Source organism: Acipenser ruthenus, chromosome 3, assembly GCF_902713425.1.
Source record: "Acipenser ruthenus chromosome 3, fAciRut3.2 maternal haplotype, whole genome shotgun sequence".
Taxonomy (NCBI): domain Eukaryota; kingdom Metazoa; phylum Chordata; class Actinopteri; order Acipenseriformes; family Acipenseridae; genus Acipenser; species Acipenser ruthenus.
Window position 1 is genome coordinate 21,007,668 of NC_081191.1, and position 12,909 is coordinate 21,020,576.

The 12,909-nt window shown below is 36.2% G+C and overlaps 1 protein-coding gene across 3 annotated transcripts in view; it reads right to left on the reverse strand.

The window, feature by feature from the left end:
• csmd3b (CUB and Sushi multiple domains 3b) overlaps positions 1 to 12,909 on the reverse strand; it is a 472,577-nt gene that overhangs the window by 420,211 nt on the left and 39,457 nt on the right. For all 3 annotated transcript variants that reach the window (XM_059012706.1, XM_059012705.1, XM_059012704.1), the window contains exon 2: positions 12,536 to 12,758. In XM_059012706.1, the coding sequence (XP_058868689.1) occupies positions 12,536 to 12,758 (223 nt within the window). The remainder of the gene's footprint in view (positions 1 to 12,535; positions 12,759 to 12,909) is intronic.

Genomic DNA, 12,909 nt, shown 5'->3' on the forward strand with positions numbered 1-12,909 from the left:
TGCCCTTTCAAAAGCATCTGTCTTTCAAGGTTAGCCTATATAATTATTTAACTTCACAATTCATGTTTTAGTGCTGTCTTAACTTATGTACCACTGTGGCCCAGGGCTGTGCCAACCTTTCCCATACGGAAAGAAAATATATTTAATATATTTTTTATGAATGGGAAACATGTTAAATATATGAATAATATATTTATAACCTTACCATACATTTTCAACATATAAAATAAATATATGGCTCACAGATTCAATTATATTTAAAATATATTCCAAATGCACCAGATAGTTTTAATGTATTTTGTATACATTACTAATTCATTTTATTTAACTGACAAAAAATATATTTTACAATATAGTTATCAATATATATTTGCAACAAACTTACCATACATTTAAAATGTATTATGTTGTTGCCTTACATTTGTCATACATTTTAAAAACATTATTTATGGATGCTGTTTAAATATATTAAAACAATATATTTAGCAACAAATTGGTGTAAATATTTTGGAACTGAATAAAAATACATTAACACTAGAACCGCCAGAGTTATAGGCAAACCTAGAACCGCCATGAGCCTCACGGCCGTATTAAAAACAATATCATTATAATAATGAAAGGGTAAACAATCCGATTTAAGTTTTATCCAGCCATGTCACATAAAGCATCTGCACAACCAACATAATGTAAATAAGTGGGCATTTGAACAGAAATTAGTTAATATACTTATTACATAACGCGTAACTGCAAGAAATGATGAAAAACAACAGAAATGAGTGTTTATACAGGTATGTTATTTATACACAATACTATACAACCAAAACTCTGTAAATAAGCAAGGCAAAATTGAAAATAATTGGGTTTGTATACTAAAACGCGCATATACCAGCCGAGTGCGTAAAAATAAAAAATTAAAATTATAATGAAAAAAAAAGCTTTTGAACAGAAATGTGTCTATTGGAGGATCGTCGGACTCCAGGACGTGAAGATGCACCAAAGACTGGAACCGCTAGCTCCTGGGAGCGGGACTACGGGGCACCAGTTAAGCCTTTTATTTATTTTGTCATGCCAGCATTCCGACCATTTTTGAACGGTTTTATGTAGTCTTTTTGTTTCAGTTTTATGGACTCTTGTTTTTGATTTATTTTGAATGTTTTTTGATTTTGATTTGTTTTGTTTTTATGTACGTGTATCTTTAAGATTTTTAATGTAAACTATTAAAAGTTACATTAAGTGTTTTAGAATTTTAACACACTGTTTTATACACCGTCCCTTATAGTTTTAGTTTTATAGTTTATTGTTCTTTTTTATTTTCACCTTTTGAACTGTTTTAAGAGAGCACTCCCCGGTCCTCACAAGCACTGGTTTTTTATAAATGGTTCTTTTTTTCCAGTCACTTTTAAAGCAGCACAGGTTTTATCATGTTGATTTTAATCTGTGTCTGTTTTAACCTTGTACAAAGCACAATTGTCTTGGTGTTTTTAAATGTATTTCAGATGCTTTTAAAACAAAATGTATGTCTGTATACATGAATGTCATCTTTAAAAGAAATGTAAAATGAATGAAAAAATAATGGTTGTAAATTGTAAATATGTAAAATCTCAATAAAAGAGTATTATTAATCTATAAAGGTGATTGTAAGTGCCCTGCTTGTCTGTAACACTGTTTTTATTTTTATTATTATGTGGCATATACAAGTACATACTGTATATTAAATGTCATATTTCAAATGTATACATAATGGACTTTTCTCATATGACTTTTCGATTTCTCAATATATTTACTTTATATTTTAAACATTTAACATATATCTCATATATTTTTCATATCTACAAAAGGGGCCATTTTTGGTGTATTAAAAATGTATAAAATATCTTGATAATTTTGCTCTCAATTGTACTGTAATTCTTGATGTGTATTTTTTGTATACAACTGTAAGTCGCCCTGGGTAAGGGCGTCTGCTAAGAAATAAATAATAATAATAAAAATAATAATAATAATATATTTGTATTACATTCTATTTAATTCAAGAATGATGTTGGGAAAATATAAGTATCATTATTATATATTAAAAATATATTTCTGTTCCGTATGGGTTATCACTTACATATGATAAGTGAATGATTATCGTTGTTTAAAAGAAAACAAAACCTTGCATCAGAGTTTAAGAAAACAAAACCTATGCTGGTTTTCCATTCATCAGCTTTATGAAATGAAATACAGAGCAAAAGCCACAAATATAAAAGGCAGAATGGATTGGAATAGAAACATAGCAAATGTCTACTTCATTCTATACATTTCATATATATTTCATATATATATATTTAAAAAATAGAATTACTCTTTTTTTACTGGTCTGTGTTTTATATAATGTTAGATCTATAGGACTGGCATGAAGACACTTGACTTGGGGCATATCTACATATGCTGTGGCTTATCTAGCCAACGCACAGTGCTGTATTTTGGAACTGGCACAGAACAAGCCCAGGGCAATACAATTATGCAACACAAAATGACCACAGGGGTGCTGAAGGATAATTAATTATGCAGAGCTATGAAGCTCAGCATTATATGGTGATGGTAACTCTACTAGTTAATCAACCATGTAATATGTGCTTCAACAGAACCACCTAATTTCATTGAAGCAATTCATTTGTTCCTCAGACCTTGTTCTTTGCCAGTACCAAAAATGCAGCACACTATATTGGCAATAAAAGAAGGTTTGCTCCTTTTCAATGTTCTTTTTCAAAGCCTCACAAAATACAGGAATAAATCGCTCACTTTTTAGAGTAACATTTATATCTGAGCTGACTTCAGTTCTTTATTGAAACATTTAAAAACTTGTAATTTAGGCAAAGGGTTGCAGGAGTTTTGCTACTTAATGCAATCATTGTGTATTCTTTGCATCTAACCAGCAGCTGACCAAATGCAGCCTGGTTGGATATTTCCAAGCTAAGAAATATCACAAGCACAAACAATGTCAGCTGAGCTGGTAAAAAATTACTTGTAAACAGAAAGTGGTGAAACCTGTAATATAATAAATATGTTTCATGGTGTCCCAATGAAGAATCCCAGTCAAATACATACAGTACTCTAAATGGTGAGAGATTTATTTCGGTACATTGTGAGTCCCAGAAAAATAAACACTGAAAATGAGCAAGTCGTGTTCTGCAATGCTAAAATCCAATAAAGCATCACTGCTTTCCACAACATCTTAACAACATCTCTGCTACCTCTTGTTTTCTGATACTTCTTGGTGATTTGTTGAATATTACGTTTTTTTTAGTTTTTTTGCATAAAATTCAATATTTAATCTAAAAATTGCAAAATGAAATCAATATGGTTTTCTGCATTGATTACATGATCTCCATAATTACATATCAACATATTGTTGCCCTGTGGATTTAGCCAACATCTAAAACCGCTGTATGTCTACTATTGTCTTATTTTAATTATGTGGAAATGCCAGCACTTTAATTACAGCAGTATTTCTAAAATCTTTGGAATAGATTGAATCTGTCGTAGCACATTAATTACATTTCAAATTTACTTGAGTCAGTGAGTCTGAATATGAGCTTTAATGCCCTGTCAACAAATATATTACATTAGAATTGCAGCCATTTAGACAAAACTACATTGTACATTTGACATAATTTTACATTGGATATGAGGGAGAAGCTGTGTTCTGAAATTAATGGTTACTTGATTGAAGAGAGTTTGAATTTAGGAGTGACCCTTGTTGCTAAAAGATACTATGGGCCTCATTTACTAAAGGTTCTTAAAGGTAACCATAAGACGCGTGTTAACACAATCCCGTAACACAATCCCGTAACACGCCTCTTAAAACTATAAATAAATTGGTATTTACTAATGTGAATGCCGTGTGCTATGGAAATCATTAGCATATTAAGACGTGCCTTATCACAGAAGATAAGGTGCGTCTTAATGAAATGGCCACTGACTATAAAGGAATGAGCAGAGACTGAGATACGCAGTTGTCACTTCTTGATTTTTACTAAATATATTTATTAAGTACTCTATAACGGCGTTTGAAAGACAGGATCACAAAAATAAATAAATACAAAGTTATAAACAATCCTATTTAGATACCGTCATGGCTGTACAGTACATAAAAAAAGCATTTCGATTATACAGTATAGTAGCCTATTCTTTTTTTTATCCATGCAGTCGGCTGGTACAGTGTATGTACGTTTTAGTATATAGATGCATTTATTTTAAAATTAGTCTTACTAGTTTGGGATGTATAGTATCGTACATACATATAGCTGTACCTTGTGCTGACAGACAGCTTTAAGACGGATCTCGGCTCGTAAGACCTGCTTTCCATCGGTGTTATCTAGCACGCGATTTAAGGTGTGCTTCATGGTTAGCACAGTTTAGTAAATATCGTCTGAATATCATTAGCCTCATTAGTGCTCTCATGCCACTTCATCTGAATACATCACCGTGTATTTTGCATATTCAACAGATGCTAATGTAACCATCATGTTATTTTAAGGCGTGCATGCTCAAATACGTGCTATCTAGCATGTGCCTTATCCTTGGATAATATGCATGTTATTGCATGTTATTTATGTTAGTAAATGAGGCCCTATGAATCTGTATGTCTAGGGTGATATTTCCGGGCTGATTACATCACTGTGAATCATTTTTCAGATAAGCCACTAGGTGCCAGTAGCTATAATGGAAATGTTTAACTTGCAAAACAGTGAGTTGTTTTTCATAGGTGGTGCTGACAGAAGTACATTTCAAATCTTACCTAGTAACAGGTTCTAAGGTCGTTATACTGTATGTGAAATGTGCTTACATAAAAAGTGTAAGGATGCATATTTTTATATACTTACAGACAAATTTTCCACAGAAAATAACAATTTTCTTTTACAAAACACAAACGAATAAGGGGGAATTTTAAACTGGTAATACAAATACTGTACATGTAAGCAATTAGGCACGGCAGGGTGTGTGACATAGTCTAATATCACCACACCCGGGGCGTGGTGATATTACAGTATATCACACACACACTGAAGTGACTTACTGCACTTATAAAATGAGTTAACTAAATAATTGAAAAAAAAAAGAAAAATGTTTTTTAATTAACAAATTAAATATTCTTCTGCCTAAAATTGATCCAAGAAAAAAATAGTTCCATATACTGTAACTTAAAAAAAAATGCATTAATTAAAAAAAAGAGATTTATAGATGTTGAATTGAACATTGCCTGAAAGTGCAGTTTATTGTTTTATTTGTTATACTTCTATTACTGCCCATGTTCATCATGACACAGCACAAAATAGTCTGCCTTTAGTCACGCAGATCCTTCTTCACAAGATCTGCGCCAGTATCTGGTGACAGTGCTGTTTTTTTTTTTTCGTTTTTTTTTTTTTTTAAATCGTCCTTTGTTTTCCATGGAAGTGACAGGAGGTATCCATACCAGATTAGTGCTACGGCTTCACAGTGGTGAGAAAGATGTTATTTGCATTATGGAACACCCGGTCACTTACCAAACTGACACTGGTTTATAGCTAGACAACATGGAGAACTATTGGGGCCATGTTAAACAATTAAAAAAAATGCAGGGCACAGCAGAAGAGATGATACAATAGTACCAGGACAAATTTATGTGGAGACAGGTACGGCAGGAATTGTCAAGGCTTTTTATAAATATGCATCACATATCACACAGCTGTGCAGGCGGGGCAGGAGATGCAACCAACCGAAGGAGGAGTACAGACATACAGTAGACCAGGGGCAGTGGCAACAAAGCATCCATTTAACCATAAAAGGCACTTTTAAGAGCCACACATTTTTTTTTTTTTAAAGCCGAAAGTTTTAAGATATATTTTTTTAAAACTATGCATTTCCAGAATAGGATAGGGAAATGCTGTAGCTCTGGCAGAGTTCAGGGAGACGGGTCAGAGCGATCAGAATGGAGAGTTTTGAACTGATCTGAATACTTACTATTGCTTTTTTTCACTACTTGAATTAGAGTGAATGATGTCCGATTCAGACTCATTCAAAATCTCACCTATATTTTGGTTTCCCAAAAGGTCAACATTTACATAAATCTGGTTATTATTGCGCTAAAATGTTTGCCTTTTTTTTTTTTTCAAAATTCTAGTGGCGTATGGATATCTACCAGTGATTTGCCCCTTTTTGAAAATAAGTGCCGACCCATGGTGATATGCTGTAATGCTGAAGGAGAGAAATAATATTGCTGAATTGACTGTCTGGTCAAGGTGCAGCAGATTGCATGGGGAGCATTATAAGATAGAACGTGATGACATAAAATATTGGCAGCTGCAGTGCCGGGCGAGCATGGCCAAATCAAGAATAGGACTATCAATCCCATGGTTCAATCATGTGATCCCAATCCATACTTCAATGCATGTATCCCTACAGGCGCCATTATTGGAAAACGAACACAGTCTTTCGCATAAGGGGCATGGCTGTAATGAAATATTTTAAAATGCGTTGTTACTAATTCTGGAGCCTGAATGGGTCAACAGGTACGAACAATTACACTCCAAAACACACAGCAAGCAGGATAGGACGAACAATCCCATGATTCAATCATGCTATCCCATAATTCAATGCATGCACACCACCATCATTACAGCCCACCCACAGATGGAGGTAACAAAGCATTAGAAAGACAGCAGAAACTGACCTTTTATTTTCTAACCTTGAGACAACCCAATACCAAATTTGCACAGGGAATCACTGGAAGCCACAACGAAAAGGTGTCATGAATACATGCTGCCACAATTAATGTACATATAATCAATGCAGTCATGACGATAATGTAACACACAGCACTGCTGACAGAACACAGAGCAGGATGGAGCATACATGGATCCAAACAAATGCATACAAAAGAAAACAAACCAGGGTAACTGTTCCTATAAAATATTTTCACAACCAAAGCACAGAAAAAGAAACAAAAAAGAAACAAAGCCTGGCAATGTATAAGGAAGTACAGATGGCTGAAATGAAAACGACTAGTGGGGTCTGCAGCGCTGTGTGATAATGCGCAAATGCAAAAAAACAGATAGAGAATGAGTGTTTGACCCAGGACTCAAATAGGGAGGTTAATTGATATATGGCTTGGTTAATTAAGGAGGAGCCCTTGCACATGCCCCCCCAACAACACCCAATGGTTACAACAAAAAAAAGTACAGTATAAGCAGATTGACCTGTTTTGCGATTATTCAGAGAAGTCTGTTGAGAAATTCCTAATAATTGTGGGGAAGCACTGATGTAACTGGGCTCTTTCACTGGTTGGAATTTTTCTTTTTATATCAAGTATATTTCTATCTCAGTAAAATGATGATTCTTCAATTTGTCCCTTGAATTTGACATATTGTGACCCATGAAATGATGTTAATTGTACCAAATTGGCACTAGCCTACCACCTCCTGGGGTTGTACACTTGGAACATGCATTTCCAAAATCTGGAAAACTATAGAACAACGCCAGTGTGATGACATCAAAATTCTAGAAAAAGAGTGCTCCATTCTGGGTGCCAACATAGTAAATGTAGACATTGGTATCCAAACACTGGCTTTTAAAGTGGCTGTACAACAGTTTAACATATATTGACAAATATGATGATGGTCTATAATCACATGAATAATCAATTTTATTCAAATGTCTTCCCTAATATGAATGATTTAAAAGCTTTCTGTTGTACTGTAAGTCACGTTCAGTCACTATGGGCAAGCTTATGCAAGGTACAGTCTCCATTAAAAACTCCAGTTAATTTGTTTTGGGGAGTTTTTCATTTTACTGGTTCAATGACACATTCTGTCACCAACCTTGTTGTGTCATTTTTGTTTTATGCATGCTTCTAAATTGCAGGGAGCCTCAGGGAACAGGAATATAATTCCTGCTTGTAGCACCAAGCACCATCAAAAAAAATGTCAAAACACTTTGTCAATGTGGTCATTTATACTAGGTTGAAAGGCAATCTAATAATATGTTATGTGCTTATTAAACAGCTGTGCAAGATATGCTACTTGACAGTTGCTTAAAGCTGTATGGGTATTTTACATGTAGTACAACATAAAATTATGATGTAATGAATCCTCATGATCATGCTCCAGCTGGACCTTATATATAATCTAACTTTATGCAGATTTAGGTCACTGTAAATCCCTTAAACTGCAAAATTTGCATTAGTGCCCCATGGTTGCCCTATGGGTCACTGTTAGTGCCAAAACACTATAATGCAAATGCCTGACAAACGCGTTTCACTGTGATGGGATTGGGTCACCACTGTTTGGCAGTAAAAAGCCTGCTTAAAGAAAATCACTTTATTGCAAAACTAATTCTTTACAGTGTTTTCTTAATTGTAATGCCAAAATATAAACAGCATACTTTTCTTATCAAGTCTGAAAAAAACAAACAAAAAAAAAAACAAGTGAGCAACCATTACGTATGTGTATGTGTTAAAATCATTATCAGCCATACTAAGACACTGTATTTGGGATTTTTTTCTTCAAATGTAAAGGCCATTTTAAATTTAAAATTAAATATGGTTCATAGATATCACATGATGGTGCAGGCATCCACAATGTTAACAGCAGTAAAACAATAACACATGCTTGCTACTCTATGTGAAATGGAGCAGTAATATACATCATGGCAGGTGCTCAGCAAAATAAATGGTGGTATCTATTAGAATCACAACTAAAAATGAAAAGGAAACTGAGTGTGATGCGGTTTGCTGTTGAGTCTTACTGTCAGGTAAGCATCCCAACATAAATGCAAGGACAACACTGCTTTCTTTATTCATCTGCTGTTTGTAGCTCACTGAAAACACAATGATCCAAGCGTGCCTGGTGTAGCTTCCTGTTCCTAGCAGTATATTCAGTGCCATTCAAATGAGCTGGCAGAAGCATAAATACAACGTCTCACACATTTATTGACTTACATGTAATTCAATTGCTCACTATGGGGCAGTTTACAAGCAAAAACTGAAAAGCGTGACAACAGATCTCTCGCGCTGTTTTGGTCATGACAGTTCTGCTTCCACGTTTACATGAGAGTTTATTTTAGAGAGAGAATTTAGTCGTCCAAATACAAACAACCTCATTAATAATAAAATAATGGGAGGGTTTATTTAAATATCACCAAACGCGCTGAACAGCAATGCTGCGCGATAAAGGATATCTTTCAAATAATGCACAGGGGTTTACATGAGGCTTTACGCGCTAGGCAAAGATGAAGAGAAGGTTACCCCCCATCTGTCTAGAATGCAAAGGGCTTGCAGTTAAAATGGTTCATGCTGCCAAGAAGAAGAAGATAATAATAGTTATTACTATTACTGTTTAGAATTAGTTGTTCTATAAATGGTAGAAGTATATAGATTAAGTCTTGTATGGGAAGAACTCCTTCAGTCCCATGCAATGGGTTTGCAGGAAAGGAATCATGCATCTATTGCTTTCTTATCTAGAGCTTTCTTTCCAGTAGACACCCTCATCCACTTCATTCCTATGTACAGACCTCTATTTGTGTATCGGCAGGAAAGACGAATGCGGGTGCATCATCGTCCCTCTTTTGGTGGGAGGAGGTTGTGCTTCACGAGTCTTTCTCTGACAAACAATGGATTGAAACATTTCGGGTCATCCGAGCTACGTTTGACCAACTGGTGGAACAGGTGGACATGGAGCCGTCACCAATACATGTCCGTACACCTGTGCACTGCAGAAGCAAGTGGGTATTGCTCTGTACAAACTTCTCGGACCGCTGATTCGGCAGGACTGCGCACAGCAGAACGGGTGCCCATCTCAGCGGGAGCTGGGGTAGGCACCTGCAGTTCTCTTGTTATTGTGTGCAGAAATTTGGCGTGCAACGCAACCACCTCTTGGTGCTGTTGATCAGCGTGGTCCAGCCTTTCCAAAAGGTGGCTGTACTGCCGATCCTGCCTGGCAGCGGTGCGTGCAATCAGACGGTACATCCTTCTGTACACCAGGCTTATCAGACGATGCTCCTGGATCAGCAGCTGCAGCATTCAAACCAACTTTAATTTAAAGAAGACCAGTTGTGAATTGCTTCACAGCTTTTGTTTTACATGTGAATCCTAAGAATAATATGTGAAAAACAAAACATATCGCATATGCACACACACTTAGCCCGACATGCGTAAAATGGCTTGATATTATTATTATTATTATTATTATTATTATTTATTTCTTAGCAGACGCCCTTATCCAGGGCGACTTACAATCGCAAGCAAATACAAATACATTCAAGTGTTACAATAGAAGTCATACAATAAGAGCAAGAAATACAATAATTTTTTTTCAAGTGTGACAAACCACAATTCAATAATACAGCAGATAATAGTGAAAGTTACATCAGGATATGATTAAATAGTGATAGTTACATCAGGATATGATTAAATACAAAGTACTACAGGTTAAACACTTGGCAGATTACAATATTCTGAAGTACAGGATTAAATGTAGTAAAATAGGGGGCAGATAAGAGCAAAATAAAGCATATTTAAATGAAGGGTGATAGTGTCCCAGGATACAACAGAGGAGTTCTACAGGTACTGTTTGAAGAGGTGAGTCTTAAGGAGGCGCCGGAATGTGGTCAGGGACTGGGCAGTCCTGACATCTGTAGGAAGGTCGTTCCACCACTGCGGAGCAAGGGTGGAGAAGGAGCGGGCTCGGGAGGCAGGGGAGCGTAGCGGAGGTAGAGCCAGTCTTCTAGTGCAGGCGGAGCGGAGAGGTCGAGTGGGGGTGTAGGGAGAGATGAGGGTCTGGAGGTAGCTGGGTGCAGTCTGGTCAAGGCATCTGTAGGCTAGTACAAGAGTCTTGAACTGGATGCGAGCGGTGATCGGGAGCCAGTGGAGTGAGCGGAGTAGTGGAGTAGCGTGGGCGAAGCGAGGCAGAGAGAACATCAGGCGGGCAGCAGAGTTCTGGATGAGCTGGAGCGGACGGGTGGCGGACGCAGGGAGGCCAGCCATTTGTTTTTTCACAAATTATTATTAGGATTCACATGTAAAACAGAAGCTGTGAAACAATTCACAACTGGTCTTCTTTAAATTAAAGTTGTTTTAAAAATGCTAGCTGCTGTGATTGGGGATATCAAGCACTTAATTGCCGCTGGAACAGTGGTGTGTATATGCGATAAGTTATTGTATTCACAAATTATTCTTAGGCTGCATAGGTAAAACACAGACTGTGAAACAATTCACATTTGGCATCCTTTAAATTAAAGTTGGTTTGAGCGCTGTAGCTGCTTTTGTGATATGGAACGGTTCCAGTAAACTGCAGCGCGACCCACTCGCTGAAGTCCTCATTTGGTTCCTTGCAATCCACTATTTGGTATTTATTTATTTTTTGTTAGCTCGACACACTCGCTAACTGAAACCACGAACATAAGCAACTCAACAGAAACTTCTTCAATAGAAACTAGCTCAGAAGCTTCTAGAACCCACTCTAATGATTGTCCCAGATTAACGGCCACTAGTGACGGGTAGACCAAATTAATAGCAAACTAAAATCCCATGCCCGACCCTATATCAACTATTCTAGACTGGAGGTTTCAGCCCCAGCCTCCTATAATGTATATAGCACCCTTCTATGATTTTGTCACACTATGAAGGGAAAATGGTTCCATTTTGAAAGGGTCTCATGAGATGAGAATTAACCGATATGAATGGTGGGAGTTCTGTAGTTCCTCCTTTAAACACTAACATGGGGGGGGGTTGGGGGGCAGTTATATATTTTGTCATAAAATATGTTTGCAAGATGAAAAAAAAAAAAAAAAATCACGGACATAAAGACAACAACACACCACGATCCACTACCTCCAGCCACATTCCCAAATGTTTTGACAGGGAGAAATTTAAGCCCCTCCCTGCCAACCCAATATTCCCCACACACACTAATAAGGATGGTCAGGTCTCTCACATACACATGCCCATATATATTCACTGTAGATCCAATATGATTTTAATCACATGGATGCAGTTACAAGTAAGGTTGTGCTGGGTACTGGGAACATACAAGTATCTGTAACGATTTTGGTAATTGTTCGCAGTACAAGGGGACTAGTTCTTCTGCAATGAAAGAAGTAAATACAAATACAAATTATCTCTTCACAATTAAATCCATTGTTAAATAAACATTAAAGCAGTAACTGGTCACCTTTTGAATGAATATCAGTGACTGATATGTTTTTAATGGCACTTCAAATTTTAGTCCTTCCAACTTAGAATGATCCTAGTATGAGTTCAAAGTGATTTTATTCAGTTTTTGAGTCTTTTTTGTGTCAAATATAAATATCCATAAAATCTTTAAATACCTTATTGATCTTTGCACTATTACTTATTCAGCAAAAATAGGGCTGCTGTCTGTCATTTATAGATACCTGTCCTAAATGACAGTACAATGTACACCAACAGAAGTGTTTTGGAATATGTTTTTGTGTTTGTGCAACACATCTCATTCAACCAAACTCCTGCCCAATTAACAACAAAAAGCATCCGAATACTTACCTTGTCCTGAAATTTGCAGGATGTGGATGACCATCATACAATGATAAAAAGTCATATTCTTCCTCTATAGCAAATGATTGAAAGGTAATCTGTATTCTGTTTCTTTCTTCTGCTACTATTACCCATGTACAATTTGCACCATTTGGATATCCATGTGGAAAGCCAGGACTTTCTATGGTCCCATTTCGTCCTTTTATAGTCCCACCACAGGTATAAATAAAGCCTAGAAGAAAGAGAAAATAATATTAGTTGAAACACAACAAATTCAAAATATATCAAAACAGGCCTGCATCATTTTCATAACATCCTCCCTCTGTCCTGTGATAGGAGAAGGAGGTACGCATATTGATTGTTTAATTGTAAATTAAAATGTC